The sequence below is a fragment of the Schistocerca gregaria genome, chromosome 3 (assembly GCF_023897955.1).
Source record: "Schistocerca gregaria isolate iqSchGreg1 chromosome 3, iqSchGreg1.2, whole genome shotgun sequence".
NCBI classification, from domain to species: Eukaryota; Metazoa; Arthropoda; class Insecta; order Orthoptera; family Acrididae; genus Schistocerca; species Schistocerca gregaria.
Genome location: NC_064922.1, coordinates 608322270 through 608344679, shown reverse-complemented (window position 1 = coordinate 608344679; position 22410 = coordinate 608322270). Strand labels below are relative to the sequence as shown.

The 22410-nt window shown below is 41.1% G+C and overlaps 1 protein-coding gene across 1 annotated transcript in view; it reads right to left on the bottom strand.

Moving 5' to 3' along the window:
* Positions 1–13618: 13618 nt before the first annotated feature.
* Positions 13619–22410, bottom strand: part of LOC126354860 (UDP-glycosyltransferase UGT5-like) — a 67997-nt gene continuing 59205 nt past the window's right edge. Inside the window, exons 5-7 of the mRNA XM_050004849.1 lie at positions 16797–17019; positions 16494–16713; positions 13619–14847 (exon numbers count right to left, since the gene is read on the bottom strand). Of these exons, the coding sequence (XP_049860806.1) occupies positions 14571–14847; positions 16494–16713; positions 16797–17019 (720 nt within the window). The 3' untranslated portion in view covers positions 13619–14570. The remainder of the gene's footprint in view (positions 14848–16493; positions 16714–16796; positions 17020–22410) is intronic.

The window sequence follows — 22410 nt, the reverse complement described above, 5'->3', positions numbered from 1 at the left end:
GTGGAACACCTCTGTTGTTCCTAATACATTCCATCTGCATAATCTTCTTGGCGTATATGTTCCTCCTCTTTTATCTTGCTTTCCTTTCTCCTTGTTATTCTGGTCTCTTTAGTTGCCTCATGGACCCAATTTTCAGTTTTGGTCACTGTCATGGAATTAACTGCCACCATGGATTGTTGCCTCATACTGGACCTAGAAGACATTCGCAGCAACTCTAGACCTCCACACCAGTAACAAAACACCTTTTGGACGGAAAATAAGTTTCGAGAATGACAAAATAGCAAAACCTCTAACTACAGACATCTTCATAAGTGAAATAACCCACGAAAATCAATGATATAAGAGAGAAAACATAAGACCATCGAAAAGCGTATCTTCTAACAGGACTGCCAGCTAGAGAAACACTTGTATAGTATATTTTTTTCCAATAGAAGTCTAATGACAACATTTGACAGGTGAAAGCGTTGGCCACACACCGAGAGATCCTCTTTGAGATGTCGAATTCAGTACTCTCACCTACCGTTTCGTTCAAAAAAAACTTTAATCATCGTTTGAAGACAAAAAACAAAAAATAATTTTTTTTGAAGCGGAGTCACAAACAATAGACCTGAAGACCTGCAAAAAATGAGTAGGTGGCCCTTCTCGCTGAACGGAAGACGCTACGATCAGTGGGCCTTTATTATCTGCGATTTTAATGTATCCCACGGCATCCATGAACATGATGCGAGGGCACGCAACGTGTGAAAATAAGAGTGGGAAGAAAAACGGTAGGAAAGCCGTCAATATTATAAAGTATGTCATGTTTCTGCCAGAAGACCGTAGTTTACTCTCAAGGATCAGCTTATAAGTTTGTACAAGCGGCCGCTACGTTATATTACAGAGGTGTGAAAATATTATTATTTTAATACTTGTCATTTGTTGTTGGCTGAGTAATTTGCATCCATTGTGCAACTAAAGAAAGAGCATTCTGAAAAAATGTATTTTCACGTGAAGTTGTCGTTGGCTGATATTTTTGGTTTTCGTAAAGATTTGCAGGAAGCACCAGCTCCAGAATATCGTGCAAAGTGTAATTGGTAGTTGCTTGGACAGCAGACACATATCGTTTACTCTTAGACTTAGTAGTTTCTACATTTCTATGATTTTTTGATACTTAATAGTGATCAATTAATCGTGCTTGATAGAAATACCTCGAATTCAAAACTGTTGATTCAGTACGTCAATAACGCAGGACGTAATGGAACATATCTACAAACTGGTGATGCGATGTAACATCTGACGAAATGTTACGGCATGTGTGGTTAGAGCAGCTCCCAGTAGCAATGAAGGCAGCTGTAGTGACATGCGATAGAACTCATGTTAATTTTGTAATCGCATTAGCGTATAATACGTATGCAACAAAAGACTAAGCAAGCGCATCGATGATGATGAATGTAACCGACGGAATCGACTCAGGAGAAGCTGCTGCTATTCGGAAGGAGCCACAAATAGACATCAGTAAGCAGGGAAGCTGTCTGGAAAGCCAAATAGACTCCCTGCAAAATCAAGCGGCGGCACTGACTGTCGGCAAGAGGACCCCACCCAGGTGGAACGAAGCATACAGGAAGGCACCGTTTCAGAAAAATCAAACTTTTGAACAAGTGACATTAGCGAGTCGACAAAATACAATGTCTATATATCACAGAAGTTTCAGAAAGTAGAAAGCGACACGATTCCTGAAAAAGTCAACAATCATTCGAACGAATTTCAACAGAATGCTGTGTTGAAAATTGGTTCAGTCAGACCTCTAGGTCCCCTATGCACATAGAGACAATCAAGCTTACATGTGATGTCGCGACGGTAGTACATAAGAGACAGAAAAGCAAACCGTTGCTGCAGAGTCGATTTGGGGTTGGACGTGAGCATGTTACCGGTCGGCCAAGACAAGAATGCAAGGACTGCCGCCCCCATGCATCTTACAGCAGCCAACAGTTCGCCAATAACGACGTATGGAAACTGTAAAGTAGAAGTAGATTTGGGCTTCGGCAAGAAGAGGATAATCATTATGACGGATGTGGTGGGGCCAATATTATGTGCAGATTTTGTTATTCAGCAAGGACTGGAGATAAGTCTCTGAAAGGCGCAAATTAAAATTGACAGGGAAGTCATAACAGCTTCTGTAGGATGAGGCACTACAGACACCATGTACCCACCCAACATTTCAATTATATAGGTGAACAGACAGGAAGACAGGGACCAGATATGAAAAGTGCTCCATAACACAGTCCATCACATTAACATGTCACTTGGCTAGCCTATCTTTCAGTGTCTGAGAAGACTGGTACCCCACCATTCGGCTGCAAATGGTGCAGATTGTACAGCCCGAGGGCTTCACCTTTGCATGTTATCAAGAAGAAAGATGGCATGTACATTTTCAGACTGCTATCCAGTAATAGTACTAAATGTAAGGGATTTCAAAAATGTACTGCTGTGTGCCACAGTCTTCAGCATGACTGCTTTTATGAATTCTTACACTCAGATACTGGCAGTGGAAGGAGAAATACCCAAGACTGGTGGTAGCCCTGTTTGGTCTTTTCAAACATTTGTGTCTGCGATTGGGCTTGAAGAATGCTGCAGAGTCATGACATTGTTTAATAGATTAAGTATTCAAAGGACTCAGTTTCTGCTTTGTATGTCTTGATGATATTCTGGTATTTTCAGAGATGACAGCACTACATGAGAAACACCTCAGAACAGTGTCTGGCAAAATACGCAAATATGATATGACAGTTTTCAAAGCAAAGTGAGCTCTGCGGCTGAAGGAAATGACACTGTTCAGGAATGCAGTTTCGATGGCCAGAATTTCTCCATTAAAAGACAACACTGATGTCATCAATGCCTTATTACGCCCTAGGGACGATCAACAGTTAAAAGGATTCCTGTGAGTAGTGAACTTTTACCGTCGACACCTAACGGGAGTCGAAGAATTTCAAGCATCACTGACGGCAGTGGTGTCAGGTAACGACATTCTATCATGGACACCAGGAATGCAATGAGCCTTAAAAAATGTAAAAGCTACGCAGCAAAATGTAGTCCTTTTCAGCTTGAGTTTATCGGCCAGTTCAGCACATGCATAAGGCACATAAAAGGGGCAGTTAATGTAATAGCTGATTTCTTCACGTGAGTCGAAGCCATCGTGTGCACAGTTGACTACAAGCAAATCAGTGCAGCACAGGCTACAGATAGAAATCTGCAGGAATATTTACAAAGCTGTTCAATAGGGCTATACCTTCAACAAGTAAGACTAAAAGCAGCCCCAGAAATTTTGTTCTGGAAAAGTTACACAATGTTGTTTTTTATAGTAGTCATAGCCTAGTCCATCCTAGCTCAGAAACAGCATTAAAATGTTGATAGAGAGGTGTCTGTGGCCCAGTATAAAGAAAGACGAACCCCAATGGATAAAACACGCATAGCAAGCAGAATGAAATTTTCTCTCTGCAGCGGAGAGTACGCTGATATGATACTTCCTGGCAGATTAAAACTGTTCGCCAAACCGAGACTCAATCTCGGGGAAAGTGCTCTACCGAGTTACCCAAGAACGATTCACAACCTGTCCATATAGTTTTACTTCATCCAGTACCTCGCCTCCTACCCTCCAAACACAGAAGTTCTCCCGCGAAACTTGCAAGACTAGCAGTTCTGAAAGAAAGGATATTGCGGAGACATGGCTTAGTCAAAACCTAGAAGTTGTTTCAAGAATGAAAGTTTCACTCTGTAGCGGAGGCAGCGCTGATACTAAACTTCTGGCAGATAAAAAGTGAGTGTCAGACCGAGACTCGGACTAGGGACCTTTCACGGGCAAATGTTCTACATTGTCGAGTGCAAGTTGATAGCATGTTACACTTGGGGCAGGCTCGTCAGTGTGATACAGAGTCGACAACCCCAGCTCTTCAGCTTTTTCGCATAACAAAGCACTTTGAAAGAGTCCTGTAGCCCTCTTTCATTAGTCCGGTAGCCCATTTTCACTACCATTTCTCTTTATTTTCCTTGTTTCTCTTTTCTCATAAGTCTCATACTGGTGTGATTGAATGAATGTGGTTACTAGACGGTGGCGTAGTCTGCTGCAGAAAGTCTGCGATAGTCATACAGATTCAGCAGCAGTTGTACAGAATAACCAACTCTTGTAGTGGTCAACTAGGCAAAGAGATTTGCGCTGCTTGTGAGAAATCCACCTGCGTTAGGTTGGTGGCGGAAATGGCATCTTTGGGTTTTCCGTGCTACGCAGAGCGTGGAAGAAGCTGGAGAAGAAAAAGGGAGGCAGTCTCCCGCAGGTACGGGAAGCGTCCACAGCTGTGCTCCAGTCGAAGAAGGGTGAGTTAGACTGACCGCGTGGAGCGTTGTTACTTGTCGAGAGGAGAGCTGTTAGCTTTTGGTCTCGCTTTTAAACTCTGAAATACTGCTTTGCCTTGTCGCAGCAAGGAATTCAAAACTTTGGCAGATTTTTCTTTTAGAAAATTTCTATAGCAGACTTGGATCCGCTGGAAGAGCGCCACACAAAAGTGTTGATAAGAAGTGAGCACTCGCTCCTGTATGAATGTCTGTTTGCCTTCAGCTGTGCCTGTATAAGCTTTTACTTTCCTAAATATTAATAGCTTCGCCTTCTCGTAAAATTTTCATGGTTTATGTATCTTTCGTCCGTGGGGAGCCAGCCACATGGTTGAACATTAGAGTTTGTTGGGCTACCGTCATCACTAACTGTCCGATATCATGTTTGTTTTAAAGAATGTTAACTGTTCATGATTGTGTGCGGTATGTAATGCCATCGCCGGTGGACTTGGGAGCAAATAAGCCGGACTGTGGAAGTGCCGCTACCAAGACTTTGTTGTGACCGACTCTAACAGTGCTTTTGCGAATGAACTTTGTTGGCATTGATGGTCGGGGAGTGGGACTGTTGTCTTTCGCGTCCTGTCAAGCTATGAAAGTGGAGACTTCAATCAACTGTACAGTATATCTGACTTTCAGTGACGTTACAGAAGTTTGAAGTGGGAGAGCTGTGTATTTGTGGCTACGGCTATATAATGTGACGAACTGTGTAGTTATGGACGAAAGCGTCACAGACAGTGCACAAAGTGTACAAACGAACGCTGCATACGTAATGAGCTTTGCGTCTTGTGGTTTGTTAATCGCCACTGGATTTCTGATGCAGCTGTTCAGAAACATTGTTCTCGTTTTCCTGGAGAAGATAAACACCGCCTGCATCCTGCTCACAGCATCGCAGCCCGCCGACGTCGTGCTACCCGGCGCAACGCTTCATATGCAACGAAAAAGTTAAAATATTTCGCCGAACGCTGTACCCTGACTTAGAAACTTCTTTTTTCTATTAAAAGTCATAGAATTATGGACTCTACTCAAATCAGTTCTTTGCTTGTTTATGTTTACTTTCTGCTATCGAAAAAGAAAGTACCATTAGTGAACTAATAGTTGCACAATAGTCATTTTTGATACACCAGTAAATATAAACTCCTTCCTCTCATTAGAACTATTTCTTCTTGCATGTCAAAATTATTGCGTCTAGGGAAGTGATTCCTGTGGTGGTTTCCCGTTGCCATCCACTGATGATGAAGAAATGAAAATGAGGACAATATTTTATGTATTGCAATGAGCACAGCAATGTGATAGTGACTAATAATAGTATTTTGTCGTAAAATACGGCTGCGCGCGTGAATTACGGCTGCCGCCATAATTGCTTGAGATCCGACCAATGACATAATAGCAGCTATTTCGCTACTGGTGCATTTCCTGCCGTGAGCGCGAATCATATATGCCGGATGTCAAAACTCGTGGGGAATATTTACACAGTATTAAAAGCTTTGATATCGTATTGCTACGAGTCGTAGGACTGAGAGATGGTGGTTATACTCAAAAGTGGGTAGATGTATGGTGACTCCCCCCCCCCCCCCCTGTTCAAGTAATTATTAACATTTTTGTATGTGATTCACGTAGTTTTGTCATCTTTTCTAAATTCTGTTAGATATTGTCTTTGATGTTTCTAAAGTTTCGGAGCGTATATATAGAATTTTGTTGACTCAGGTTATTTTCAGAGCGGTTTCTCGTAAACAATCAGTTTTTCAGTTCGTAAATAAAGTGGGATTGTGACCAATTGAGAAACATAACAAATTGTATGCTTTTCCAACTACAATTTTGGGTGACTTCCCAGTTCAGATTTTGATAATTATTTGTCCTATGGGGTAGGATCATCACATGATACAATGGTAGATTATGAAGATCTATGTGAGATTGAACGTGACATTTTAGTTGGTGCACGAACTATGAGACACAGCATCTCTCTGGTAGCACTGAAGCGGGGGTTTTCTCGTACGACCATTTCAAGAGTGTACTGTGAATGTCAGAAATCCTGCAGAACATCAAATCGCGTACATACCTGAGGCCGGAAAAAGATTCTGCTAGAACGGGACCAAAGACGACTGAAGAGACTCGTTCAAAGTGACAGACGTTCAACCCTTCCGCAAATTGGTTGAAATTTTAATTCTGGGCCATCAACAAATGTCAGCGGGCGAACCATTCAAGAAAAAAAAATCATCCATATGGGCTTTCGGAGCCGAAGGCCCACCTCGTGTACCCTTGATGTCTGCACAACACAAAGCTTTACGCCTCGCCTGAGCTCATCAGCACCGGCATTTGACTGTTGATGACTGGAAACATGTTGCCTGGTAGGATGAGTATTGTTTCAGAATGTATGGATGGACGTGTACAGGTATTTGGACAACTCATGAATCCATGGACCCTGAATGTATGGATGTACGTGCACGGGTATGGAAAAAACACCGTGTTCTGCTTTACGGCAGGTCTTGTCAAGGGGGAAACCTCGTCAGAGAGGTCCACCGCATGAGCGTCTAGGGAAGTGATTCCTGTGGTGGTATCCCGTTGCCTTCCACTGATGATGAAGAAATGATAATGAGGACAACAAACACCCAGTCCCTGAGTGAAGAAAATCTCCGGCCCAGCTGTGAATTGAACTCGTGTCCCTTTGTGTGACAGACCGCCGCGCTGACCACTCAGCTATCGTGGCAGATAGCACGAGTATGGAGACGAGTCATGAATCAATAGTCCCTGAATGTCAGCAGGGGACTGTTCAAGCTGGCGGAGGCTCTGTAATGGTGTGGGGCATGTGCAGTTGGAGTGATATGGGACCCCAGATACGTCTACATATGACTCTGACATGTGACACGTACGTACACATCCTATCTGATCACCTACATCTGTTCATGACCACTGTGCATTCTGACGGACTTTGGCAATACCAGTAGGACAATGCGACACCCCACAATTCCAGAATTGCTACAGAGTGGCTCCAGAAACACTCTTCTGAGTTTAAACACTTCTGCTGACCACCATACTCCCCAGACATGAACATTACCGAGTATATCTGATTTGCCTTGCAACATGCTGTTCAGAAACGATCTCCATCCCTCGTACTCTTACGGATTAATGGACAGGCCTGCAGGATTCATGTTATCAGTTCCCTCTAGCACTACTTCAGACATTAGTCGAGCCCATGTCACGTCGCGTTGCGGCAGATCTGCGTTTTCGCAGGACCCCTACACGATAATAGGGAGGTGTACCAGTTTCTTTGGCTCTTCAGTGTAGAGCGCTGAGACAAACAGTGAGTGCAGTGTGGTGTGAAAATAGATTTATGAAATGTGAGGTACTCTATGTGGTTTAACACATCAGGAGAAGAAATGAAACTGTGATGAGTACTTTATAGAAGTGCAAAGAAACGTACCCCTGTTATCAAGGAAAGAAAGTAACTCCTATAAAAAATGAACTAGATGAGAAGTGTTGCTTAATAAACAAGGAATACAGATAAAGGGTATGAAAAAACTGCAAATTTTATAATAATTAGTCAACTGCATTCATAATTCTATACAAATTCAAGTTACAAAAGCCAAAGGAAATTCGACTGGAAGGTATAGTATGAAACATTGCTTATAATATAGAAATAGAGCCATGTTCTGTTATCGTTATTGCCCAGTTTTATGGCTTTGTAACTTTTTTATGTGCAATAAATGAAATAAAATACATAACTAACGAATGTACTAATATTTTCTTTTTAAAGTTCTATTTTAGTATTACCTACAGTTTTCTAAAGGGAATGTGAGTTCACTTTAACTTAAAATTAAAGTAATTTAGAACTGAGACTGTTTCTATGTAACTAGTAGCTTGATCTGTATCTTGGAGGAATGAATGAATAAATGTAGTCCGATGGTACGAAAAAGGCTTATGTGCTTAAGATGAGGAACTGAATATAATGTCTCAAGTATTTGGTTTGTAACTTTCTGCACACATTCAACAGATTGTTTTGTGCAATTATTTGTATGAAATTGTGAATTGTTGGTCAGTAATTGATTTCCTATTACTGAAGAGCAATAATTTTGTTTGAAATAAAGTATTCTAAACAATAAATAAATAAAACTGCTTTAACTTTTGTTCTTAGGTATTTTATCCTATAAATAATTGCAGATACCGTGATAAAATATGACTGTGTGTTCATATCTTTCAAACCTTTGTTATTAACTGTTTAGATAAGTTGGAGTAATTTATTTCCAGTGCTACACTCGATGAGGTATTAGGTCACTGTTCTCAGTCATATTTGTTGCAGCCATGACTGGTACAGATTCATATGTAACTTTTCTTGCATGATCAAGTGTGATAACACTTATGTAACCATCTCTTATTGTAACCTCCCCACAATAAAATAATATGAATAATTTTCACATTCAGTGTAACCTCCCAACAAAAAATTCCGAACCCTACCAACAGTAAAATGTAATTACTTATATAATTCACATTCAGCGTAACCTTCCAACAGATACACTCCAAAACCTACTAACAGTAAAATTTCGTAACCTAACAATAATAAAATGTGACTAATCTCTCAATAAAAAATTGTCGCTCACTTATAACCTTTCAATAATGACTGTGAATTTAAACTGGTGAATTTTGGACGTCAGCAGTGCTGCGTCATGGCCCTGAAAGATCATTCTGAATAAATAGAAAATTCTTACCTCAATAAGGTCGCCGGATAACGCGTATATGTTTGCTCCGATAAGAAATTTTTCTGGCGCAGCTCAGTGCAATGCTGGCCGATAAGATTTGTCATGTATAAAAAGAAACAACTGATTTTTCTTTTCAAAAATCGGGATGACCAAAGATTGGAGAAATTAGTAAATTCTTTAAATTGAAATGAATGATTGTCAAAAATTACTTTTTATGAGAAAGATTATTATTAAGAGATTTTTTTTTAAACATTTACGTGGGACTTGATATAACAATACTACATATGCGCGAGGCTGCTTTTACCCTATACTACAACGCTCAGGCACCGCCATCGCTCCCACGACCAGCCCAGCCAACTCCAGCACACACAACTGCTCGCTAGCAACTACTTACTCCAACTGCTACTTAGTTCCTACTGCAGTCAACACTGTCTTTGGTTTCAGATTCTCTTATAGCTTACATATCGCAGGCAGCGCGTGAGCAATCCATCGAAATTACATCTGCTCGAGTGCGCTAGCAACAAATTCCTTAATCGTGGACCTCTTGCATAATCCTCCACTGGGGGCGCAAAAATTTGCACTGACGGTGAGTCAATTGGACTTGCCATGAGCAACAAATTTTTCTATAGTCTATTTAGTTACTAAGTATACAGTCACAGAGTATATACATTATTGATAAGTGCAGAACGTATTAACAAATGAAATAGAGTGCACACGCACTAAGTACAGAACATATCAAGAAATGACAAAATGTATACGCAATGAGTACAGAACATTAAGAAATGAAATAACGTATACGCAATGAGAACAAAATATATTAACAAATGAGATAAAGTGCACACGCACTTTATAAGTCTTTAGCATTTTTGTACAAGAACTGAATACGTTAAGAAATGAAATAAAGTGCACACACACTGTAAAAGTCTTTAGCATATTTTGGACAACTGATCATATTAACAAATGAAATGAAGTGCACACGCACTGTATAAGTCCTTAACATCTTTTACAAGAACTGAATACATTATCAAATGAAATAAAGTGCACACACAGTGTAAAAGTCTTTAGCATTTTACAAGAACTGGATACATTAAGAAAAGAAATAAAGTGCACACGCACTGTAGAAGTCTTTAGCATATTTAGGACAACTGATATTATTAACAAATGAAATGAAGTGCACACGCACTGTATATGTCTTTATCATTTTACAAGAATTTAAAGGCACTGTATAAGTCTTTACCATTTTACAAGAACTAGGAAAGGAATGGGAAGGATTGCATCATGGTTGTAGCACAGTAGGTTGCACATAGCTGCACTGAAAGTCCATATCTTCCTACAGAAGCACAACACCAAGTGAGCCACTCTGAAGTTCTCTTCCGTGAAGTATTCTTCAGTGAAGCCAAGACACTGAAATATTGTATTAATATTGTATGTTATCATTTTGGTAGTACATTAGGTACACCAAACAGTAGGACCATAAAGACATCTCCATCGTTCAAGGTTGTGGACAGCTTGATATGTCAACACCACATTCTTGTAGAATCTATTCTCTTACATCAACGTAGAATTAGTGCAAAAACCAAATATAGTGGTCCATGATCATGAGGATGGACAGGAAAAACGGATATTGTACTAATTAGGTCAGAAGCTGAATGACATTGAGTCTTATGTTAGTCATCATAGTGTATCAACCGATCTGAACAATTACTGGCATTCATTGGCTATTTACACGGCATTTAAGTAGTATGTATGGAGTATTACAGAACATTAATCATAAGTCATCTCAATACAGTAATTATTGGTACTCATTGGCCAGTTACAAAGTATTTTTTATGCATTATTCAGAAGTCATCATGCAAAATGGGTTAATTATTGGCATAGCATTTATACATAGATCATCATATTACAGTAATCATTGGAATCATAAGTCATCTCGTTACAGTAATTATTCGCACTGTGTCATCTCATTACAGTAATCATTGACATTGCATTTATGCATAAGTCATCTTATAACAGTAATCATTGGCATAGCATTTATGCATTATTACAAAACATCATTCAGTATTACTCAGAACTCATCATTCAAGTGACATAGGACATATTTAAAATGTAACACACTGTAACTATTACTCAAGATCTGTAGTCCACTAATACATAGACATAATGGAATCAATACATCATAAAAATCTGCATTATATTTAGGACTAGAAATATATCTTAAATTGGTAGCATTATTTAATTATATACTGGTAATAGCTGGGACTGGTAATAAATTTTTTTTCTAGCAATGCATTGCGTTGGGATCGATAATTAATTGCTGGGGCATGAATATATTTTCTTTTGACTTATTGCTGGAAATAAGGATTAGTAACGTCATTCGTCATGAGTCAGCTGTAGCAAGATTACGAAACAAGTAGAGTATATGTGATCACATTCATAAATGATAGACACAACTGGGTAAAAAATGCAAGTACTAGAACAAGTTTAATAACTAACTGCTTATAGCATATTAATATCATGATAAACTTCCTCTGGAAAAAATAAAAAATTGGTTATTGACCTGAAAGAAAAAATGTATATTGTGCTGAAAAGTAGTAAACTTTGAACTAACAGGTACTGAAACGTGTACTTAATATGTATGTACTCCATCTGTCTTTCCCAAAACTTTCAGTCATTATACTATGTGACATAAGACATGCTGTCAAAAGGAACTGCAACACATACTTAAATAACTACATAGCATTTCTTCACTAACAGTAAATGTATAAACGTCATCATTATCATCCTCTGCAAAGAAAAACTTCATTATTCATATTAGCATATTCTTCATATAACTGTTCATCATCATTTATTATCATCTGCAAAAATAGACACTTCATTATTCATATTCATATTACCATTTACTTCATACAACTATTCATTATCATTCATTATTATATGTAGTATAGAGTTTCTTACTTCTAGCATATTTCATCACTAAAATTAACATGTGTAGTTCTGTCTGACGGCCTGCAATAATCGCCTCGTATTCTGAAAGAAAAATAATTAGTGAAGACTGCTATCATACGATGTGTATAGTATATTCTGGTTAATGCTTGTTAATTCTGATCCATTTACTCTTCATGACAAGATATTGCATTTTCTTTCCTTCATTCTGATGGTAAAATTTCCATTTCATAGTAAACCACTGCGTTAGTTTAATTTATTTCTTTTACACGGTATTGCTTTCTGAAAATGATGAATAAGGTTTAATATCTTGCATTTAAATCATATACTCATTAAATAAAAACTTGTTTCTAGTGATACAACTAAGCATACAGCATAGCATGACAGAAAACGTATTAGGTCAAAAACATCGACAGTTTTCAAGTGCAAAATATGTACACACAGAATCATAATATAGCAGCAAAAAAAAAAAGTAGAACAGTCAACATATTAAGATATCATAAGGCAAAAATATTAAAGTCAACCGCTGTTCGTTACGTCTTAAAGATGTCATGGTGCATACAGAGAAAAATTCTACTTATGATAGGAAAACAATCATACATACACAACAACAAAAAATGGAAAATATGCACGGCCTGATATATAACGACAAGAAGAGCGACCTGCTAACCTTACCTTGCCGGGCACTTGCCAAGAAACAATATAATCATCATATAAATATCTGGAAACGGTATTACACTGTGATAAGTCATAAAGTATGTTTATTCAATAAAGGGTTTAATATTGGAAATATGGTGATTGCCTTTGCTTTTTCTGGTTCTCAAAATTTCGACATGTACTACATTGGGGTGAGGAATGCTGCGAATTCTATATGAACCTGCGTGTAGAAGCTCAAATTTACTGCATCTACTCTTTCCTCTGTTGGATAAATAGTGTGTGCGTACTAATATCTTCTGTCCTATGTGAAATTCACGGCGTGTACCAACCTGTTTTTGCTGTCTTCTACGGAGCTCTGCGGCACGTTGTTCAGCGCAATCTCAATCATTTCATGGTGGCGTAGTCGACGAGATGTAGGAAAGGATACTAATTCTTTAATTTTGTTAGGTGGTTCAACATTTTTCAATATAACAGTCGGAGATAGCATAGTAGATTCATTTGGTATGGAGTTAATTACATCCTGGAATGAGAGTATGTGTGTATCCCAATCAATATGCTTTTTATGGCAGTAAATTCTACATAGTTTACCAATTTCTTTCATCAGTAGTTCAGAAGGGTTCGAAGAAGCGTGGTACTTGGATATGTAGATAGGAGAAATGTTTCTAGCTCGTAACATACGTGTCCATATCGCAGATCGAAATTGTGGTCCATTGTCGGAAATTATTTTCAATACGTGCCCTACATGAAATAAAAATTGTTTCACAAATGCATTCGAAATAGATTTAGCAGTAGCTTTGCGTAACGGAGTGAAGGTTACAAATTTCGAAGTGAGTTCAACAACGACAAAGATGTAACAAAAACCTCTATTAGATCTGTAATATGTTCAGTAAGCTGTTCAATAGAGGTGTCAAGTTTTTCATTAATTTGTTTGACCGACCTGTCGTGTTTTTAATTCGACTGTTTGAAACTTTCATTAAGTTGTTTGAAATTGTTGTCGTGTTTTTCATTAAGTTGTAGCAATAATGCCATAACTCGATCCATGCCAAAATTGGCTGCTTTATTCTCTGTGCTGTGTGATGGTGTATATACGTGTATCACGTTTTGGGTACCGGTAACCATTAGGCCATTGTCTGATTCACAAAAAGGTTTGCCAGTCGGATGTGCACTGTTGGTCACTACATCGGAATCAAATAAACTTGACCGCCATCGCTCCCACGACCAGCCCAGCCAACTCCAGCACACACGACTGCTTGCTAGCAACTACTTACTCCAACTGCTACTTAGTTCCTACTGCAGTCAACACTGTCTTTGGTTTCAGATTCTCTTATAGCTTACATATCGCAGGCAGCGCGTGAGCAATCCATCGAAATTACATCTGCTCGAGTGCGCTAGCAACAAATTCCTTAATCATGGACCTCTTACACTATATACAGATAGTTTGTTTTGATCTTGGTAGGACTGCTTTTCTCTTTTATGCTTAGTGTACGTTATGCAATTTGTAAATTTATTTCAGTAGCTGTTATAGCGGGACACAATTCCAAATGGGCGAAGAGATAGCGAATTGTGAAACGATTTTGTCAGATGTAGCCTACGCCTGTTGTAACAGGAGTAGTTATTAATTATCGTTGAAATACAGTATTAAGTTTATTACATAAGTGGTTTAATATAAATGAAATGAAGTACGTTTTGTACTAGAAGGAAAACACTGTCAGTTCCATTATTTTAAGAAATAAATAAATACAAATTATATTTAGGCAACCTGCACAACAGGAATAAATTTCTGTTACATTCTGTAAAGACAAGATATCACATGCCAGGATCCACAAATAGCCCCGGCGATTTTTAACGTCCAGGTGCGTTTATATGAGGTGCTAAGAAATATTATTTCTTATGTCCATGATGGGAAAATTTTGCCCATCACAACGTCTTCTGCTTGAGAAAACCCCGTGCTGAAGTTCTGCAGTAGCATGCTGCCTTGTACAGCAGGTAAACCGCAGTGGACGCCGCTGCAACCACGAATGCGATGACGTCGAGCAGAAGCAGCTGCCACCAGCTGAGGTCGAGGGCTGCGCTGCGCAGGTGGGGAGCTCCCTTGTGACGTATCACGTACTCCACCCACCACACGGCAGTGTCCAGGGACCTCTCCTGGTGCTCGCGGAATACCGCTGAGAACCGCTTCATGTTCTCCTGGTAGCTGTGGAATAAGGAAATAAATAGTATCATGAGCAAATAATATTCGAAGTTCCTGCACGCAAAGGAACCAGAATAGATGCAAATTTCACAGGTAGAGAATGGAAATTTATAGAAAAATACGTTTAATCAGTTAGAATGTTAATGACACATAGAAAAGTCGAGCTGATTATTTTAGAAACAATTTTCGTCATCATAAGACGAGGAACAGATACCACTGAAATATGGGAATAAAACGTTCAAAAGAAATTAGAATTATCAGAAAGAAGTCTGTTCATAAAATAGGTAAAGTATATCTCGTGAATTAATTTTACTACATTGCTGAAATTCACCAGAAGACTCAATTAGTTTTCTTCCTTCCTCGTTCCTATTACCAAGTCTGTACTGTCCCGAATTCTTTTTTCTATTGCTTCCCCCTCTACTACGTTACAACAGCCCATGATCATAAGATTATCATTTTTTTACATTCTAAAATACCCATTCTGTATCATATAATTTCTATCTCTTCTTCTTCGGCATATGTACCTAAACTATTGGTGTTGGCACTGGTTTGCACTTTGCAGTCGACTTCGATGAGAACTATTACTGAACTGTTCACAATAACTCACTCTCTGTCCTAGCTTCTTATTCATAACGAATCCTACTCGTCCAGCAATTTCTGCTGCTGTAGATATTATGCTATATTCGTCTGACTAGGAAACCTTGTTTCCATTTCACTTCAGTTACCCCACTATAACTAGACTGAGTCAATACATATCTATTTCAGATGTTCTAGTTTTCCTAGCACTCCGACTCATCGGAAGTTACGCTTTTGTTGAATGTTCAATCTTTTTCTTACTCTTACCTCTCACTTCACAGTCCACTCTTGCAGATCCGAATGGTCAACTAATCCAGTATCTGGCCCTCTTAGACAAGGTCGTTGGAAGAACGAGGGTTACTCCTTAGAGCGGGAGTCCCCAGTCGCCATTGCTGATGCCAAAATTTGGACAATAGCTGGGCTGTAATGCGGACCCATAATGCTTGGCTGTTTGTCAAAGACGCTATCCCTCCACCACAGGCTACCTCGAACGCGGATAACAGACTTAACGTATGGATGCAAATTAGCGAAATGCGAATGTATTGCAGGTGGTATTTTTCTTATAGCTATGACTGAGGTTAAAGAAAACTTACTATTTTTAGTATGCAAGACATTACGGATTAATATCAAACTATTCATCGTACATCAAAAGATGTTTGTATGCTGATCGTTATATTTCAAATCGAGCCGCTTAGAGCCCATTTTGTAGCACGTCAAACTAGTTATTACGTTAGACATCTTAGTTAATAGCGTCCCATACGCAGTCCATTATTTTAGGTTCAGATGTGTTTATGTGATGCAAAGGAGATAAATAACATTGAAACCGACACAATTAATTATGGTGCACAAAAGATAGGAAGTTACAACAGTTAAAAAAAGTGATTGCTGATATTTTAATTTCAACCAGTTTAGAATCAACTTAGAGTTTAGAATCAATTTAGAGTTGAACATAGCGAGGTACAAACAGCATGATCTGTATACAAATGTTTCTGTTTGATTTAACAAAAACGTTAGTTCGTGGATGTATGTGAAACATTAATTTTTCGTTCTAAAACGTTGACAAGTAACCTTACCTTTCATTGCCAAGAACTGTGTGAATGGCTTTCAGAACAGTATCGGTAGTGACATCTCTGAACAGCAGGCGGTAGCCTATACCAGCATGCACCATCTTAGCCACATTGTGGTGCTGATCAGCAAAGAAAGGAATGCCAATGAGAGGCACTGCGAAGTAACTTGCTTCATTCATGCTCTGGAGTCCTCCCTGAGTAATGAACAGACGAATGTTTGGATGTGCTGGAAAAGCGAAAATGGAAGTAGGACACGTGTCTTTTACAACGCTGTACCTAAAAGAACTGTTGCACTGTACAGAAGCTTACCCAAGACGTCCTGCTGGGGCAGCCACTTGGCTATCATGACGTTCTCCGGCTGTCCAGGCAGGCTGTCCACCTCCCACTTCCAGAGCACCCGCTGAGGCAGCTGTGCGAAGGCTTCGAGGAACGCCCGTCTTTTGTCCTCTGGCAACGTGCTGCCCTTCACATTGCTGCCGAAGCTGAAGTAAATCACACCATCTGTTGCACCGTCAAGGAAATTCTTGATATCCTACAAAAAGAAATGATTATTAACTTATTACCAAGTGCACAGTATGCCTTCCGAGGTATAACGTTTCATTCTATCCAAAACAATAAACTCTTTGCTCACGTTTTATAGTATACTAGACGACTTATCTCCTGTACAGTATTTCATTCGTGGGCCATTGAGTACAATAAAATTCAGAGAACAAGATAAAGAAGCTGAATGTCATCATCACCCTCATATAATACACTCCTGGAAATTGAAATATGAACACCGTGAATTCATTGTCCCAGGAAGGGGAAACTTTATTGACACATTCCTGGGGTCAGATACATCACATGATCACACTGACAGAACCACAGGCACATAGACACAGGCAACAGAGCATGCACAATGTCGGCACTAGTACAGTGTATATCCACCTTTCGCAGCAATGCAGGCTGCTATTCTCCCATGGAGACGATCGTAGAGATGCTGGATGTAGTCTTGTGGAACGGCTTGCCATGCCATTTCCACCTGGTGCCTCAGTTGGACCAGCGTTCGTGCTGGACGTGCAGACCGCGTGAGACGACGCTTCATCCAGTCCCAAACATGCTCAATGGGGGACAGATCCGGAGATCTTGCTGGCCAGGGTAGTTGACTTACACCTTCTAGAGCACGTTGGGTGGCACGGGATACATGCGGACGTGCATTGTCCTGTTGAAACAGCAAGTTCCCTTGCCGGTCTAGGAATGGTAGAACGATGGGTTCGATGACGGTTTGGATGTACCGTGCACTATTCAGTGTCCCCTCGACGATCACCAGAGGTGTACGGCCAGTGTAGGAGATCGCTCCCCACACCATGATGCCGGGTGTTGGCCCTGTGTGCCTCGGTCGTATGCAGTCCTGATTGTGGCGCTCACCTGCACGGCGCCAAATACGCATACGACCATCATTGGCACCAAGGCAGAAGCGACTCTCATCGCTGAAGACGACACGTCTCCATTCGTCCCTCGATTCACGCCTGTCGCGACACCACTGGAGGCGGGCTGCACGATGTTGGGGCGTGAGCGGAAGACGGCATAACGGTGTGCGGGACCGTAGCCCAGCTTCATGGAGACGGTTGCGAATGGTCCTCGTCTTACCCCAGGAGCAACAGTGTCCCTAATTTGCTGGGAAGTGGCGGTGCGGTCCCCTACGGCACTGCGTAGGATCCAATGGTCTTGGCGTGCATCCGTGCGTCGCTGCGGTCCGGTCCCAGGTCGACGGGCACGTGCACCTTCCGCCGACCACTGGCGACAACATCGATGTACTGTGGAGACCTCACGCCCCACGTGTTGAGCAATTCGGCGGTACGTCCACCCGGTCTCCCGCATGCCCACTATACGCCCTCGCTCAAAGCCCGTCAACTGCACATACGGTTCACGTCCACGCTGTCACCGGCATGCTACCAGTGTTAAAGACCGCGATGGAGCTCCGTATGCCACGGCAAACTGGCTGACACTGACGGCGGCGGTGCACAAATGCTGTGCAGCTAGCGCCATTCGACAGCCAACACCGCGGTTCCTGGTGTGTCCGCTGTGCCGTGCGTGTGATCATTGCTTGTACAGCCCACTCGCAGTGTCCGAAGCAAGTATGGTGGGTCTGACACACCGGTGTCAATGTGTTCATTTTTCCATTTCTTGGAGTGTATATGTGTGCGGTGCCTGTTCTTTCGCACATGTCCAAAAGAAAAGACGCCACATGTGCATAACTGGGGAGAGGACGGCCAATGATCTCTTCAGAGTGGATGCGCACAAGGCCCGAACTCTTATGGGAATCGGCGAAATGCCGCGAGTGATGATAATGGGCGAGGGGCGCTACATTCGAAGTGTATGGAATGGTTGAGAATTTGTCTGACGGCTCGCGTGTTCGAGTAGTCCTTGCAGCGGTGATGACCACAGCTCCACACGGCGCAGTGGTCAACGCATCTGCCACAATCTTTTATCAAACCTTTCCCATTTAAATCAATGTCCACTAGCAATAAATGCCTATAATTTTTTCATGTCTTACTTTCACGATGCTATCACAGCACTCCAGGAAAGTTGTTTCGAAGCATGGGTGGTATGTGTTTCACGCTGAAGCAGAGTTTGGAGTGAAATCTCATGGCAATGATGTGAACAGAGTGTGATGTAAGTAACAGGCTTACAAACAGCGGAAATACTGTACGCAAAACATGGCTGTATGTTTGTGTGAATAATTCAGTATGTATCGGACACTGTCTAAGGTAGTACAAATTGAGAAAAAGTAAGGAAAATACACCCATGATCTACATGTTTAGCAAGCTGAGGCATCTGCTGCGCTGCTGGAAGAACGTACTGTATGTACACGAAGCAAAGCTGCTGAAGTAGTTTTTCGGAAAACGTCTTACTTGTAACATAAAAAATAAGAGACCCTATATTTGGGTTTAGCATGTGGTTTCGGTATGCAACGGTTCTCAGACCATTGCAGGTTAACTATTGGTTAATAATATTTGATTCTTTCAAGCTGTAACACTCACATCACAGCCTGAGGATGAGGTGTTTACCTTTTAGTTGTTGGCCGTATTTATTACGATACTTCAAAGTCGACTAAATAGCAGCCCATTCTTGGAAGAATTTGCAGTAAATTAAGAATATGAATTGCGATTGCTATTCTGAGGGAAGCAGAGATAAGCAGTCTGAAACTGTCATCATATTTCGAAATGCATCCCTCAACCGCCTGTAGAAGTATTTCGGAATATTGTGTATTCATCCTCAAGAAATTTCCGAATTCCACTCAAGGAGATACTGTCAAATCACCTCCTTGCCAATTGAGCTTCGTTTACGAGTCTTCTGTATAATTTTAAAGTGTCCAAACAATTATCTTTCGCCCCAGCATGCAGATATTGTAACCGTCGCCCTAGGGTCAGGAGGTCAATGAGGTGGTAACGTTACAAGTGTCATAGGCCAACCTCCGAGGTATCGAAATTGCGTGAATCTATGAAACTTGCTGTCAGCAGATCAGTACCTGGAGAGACTAGGAAAAGTGTAAAAAGCACTACCACCTGAATTAAAGTCGGTCATCGAGCCTACCATACAAACTTGCCTTTCTATTCTTAATCTAGCCACTGCTGAAGCAAGGATCGATTAAACAAAGGTGTTCATTTCACTTTCCGTTCCTGTAGCATGGAAACAGGCATGGTTCCAATGTTACACAGTCCATGCATATCCTGTCATGTGGTGGATGCTGAAGAAGTTTGTCAGGGTAAGAGTGCAGCAGTTGTTACTGATTGCAAAGGACAAGAGCAGGCAAGTTGAAATTGAAGAAGCAGAATTACAGAGGTGTTTCTGGAGTGAAGTTACATTCTGTTCAACCAGAGTAGTGGGCGAGAGTCAGCATTCCTGCAAAGTTACAGTTAGGTCAGAAATGGGATAGGATTGCAACTGCTGTACTTCCAGCAGGTTGAGGCACATTTGTTGTACTCAACCTGTGATATTAGTAGCCAGTTGCTATGGAAAGAAGAAGGTTATAGCAGCAAAAAGTCTAGAGTTACAAGGAAGTCGGTTCCTAATAAATGGGACATCATGCGAAACAGTAAAGCCTGCTTTCTATCTGCATGCAACAGTTTCGGGAATAACCTATCTGGACTTTTCACAGCCTCAGTTGCATTGGCCAGAGGACTCTATGGAAGTATTACCACTACGAATCTGACAATGTTGAACCAGTTCATAGACAGCTCGTTAACGAGCAGGAGGGCCGAATCCTATGGAGATATTCATGCAGCATGTGGATCAGCACAAAGAGAACCAGTACAACAGAGAAACAATCTAGACCATTGTTATACCAAGTATGGCAGCACCTTTTACTCTGACGAGTGTAGGCCTTGTTTACATGTCCTAGGAGTGAAACACAAGACAAAGTTCAGACCCAGGCACTAGTCACATCCTAGTGGATTGGATTCCCAGAGCCTAAGAGGCAGTAACAGGAATTATAACTGAAAGTTAAGTTAAGCTAAAAATGAACTAACGTAGTTTAGGAAAAGTAGTGCGTGAGTAGACGTAGTAGTAGAGCAGTTTTGAGTAAAGAGTGGACTAAAGCTGACTGGACTAATCAAAAAAATGGTTCAAATGGCTCTGAGCACTATGGGACTTAACATCAGTGGTGATCAGTACCCTAGAACTTAGAACTACTTAAACCTAACTATCTTAAGGACATCACAACGTCCATGCCCGAGGCAGGATTCGAACCAGCGACCGTAGCGTTCAAGCGCTTCCAGACTGAAGCGCCTAGAAACACACGGCCACACCGGCCGGCGACTGGGCTAATCGCCAAGGAACATATCACCCTAGTTTTCATATGGATAATGTAGTTTAAAGCAACCTGAGGGACTGGTTTTGTTAAAGAGAAGGTAATGTATTCCACCAAGTAGAGGTGGTTTGCAGTAACACCAGCCCAGGCAGGCACAGTCTTTATGCTTTATGAAATAGAACAAAGGTCCGGCCTCGGCAGGTGTGGGAACAGGTGAACAGCAGTACCTAAGTGGAAGAGGCTGGAAACATCACGGCAGTCTATGCTTTAACCACAGTCCCGGAGCCATCGTCACATCAGGCCAGTGACCAGCATTGGTCCTGGGAAGCAGCTAGCCAGCCATCAGTGGGGGCAGTCGGCTACTGCCATTACGTCACCTGCGTGCTGCCTGCTTAACAGTGGACAACACACGCAGCCACAGCTAGCCGAGACGGCCCTGACCCGAAGTCACTGCTGGCAGAGGCAGTTACGTCACGAGCCACTGCCCAGACAATGATGTGCGCTGTCAGAATGTCAGGGGTGCTACATGCCTGAGCCACACTGCCGCTTCCTGTATTGAGCCGTGTCAGGGAGCCATAATAAATCAATTTACAATCTGACGCTGTTGGGTTCACGATGCACGGTGCTCCCCTGCATCCCAAATCCGTCAGCTATTACATTATCTTAAACTATTCTTGTTTGATGTGATTTAAAATAAACTGGACATCTTGTTACGACATTCTTAATGGTTTGTAAAAGTTCTCTGTATAACTTTTCAGCTGCTGTTAGACCAGATGAAAGTACCTGCATTGTGGGTCGTCTACATTCAAAGGGTGCATCCATTTCTCTTCTTCTTTCTACCTGTCAACAACAACATTTTTTTTTTGGTGCATGAATCACTATTACTGGTGTCAGTCGTTGTGTAGAACACTGTTCTAGCTCCACACACTGCAAGTAATCCATTGAGCTAGAAATGCGAACAGCTGAAGAACAAGATGCCTGTGTGACCAGTGAGCAGTGAGGTGCCATCAGCTGAGCTCCAGCATAAATGAACCACTATTCTTGCCAAAATATTGTCAAGTACATCATGTATGATATTCTCCATAGCTGTTGTAATGCCTCCAAATATGCCAGGGGAAACTTTTCTGGCAA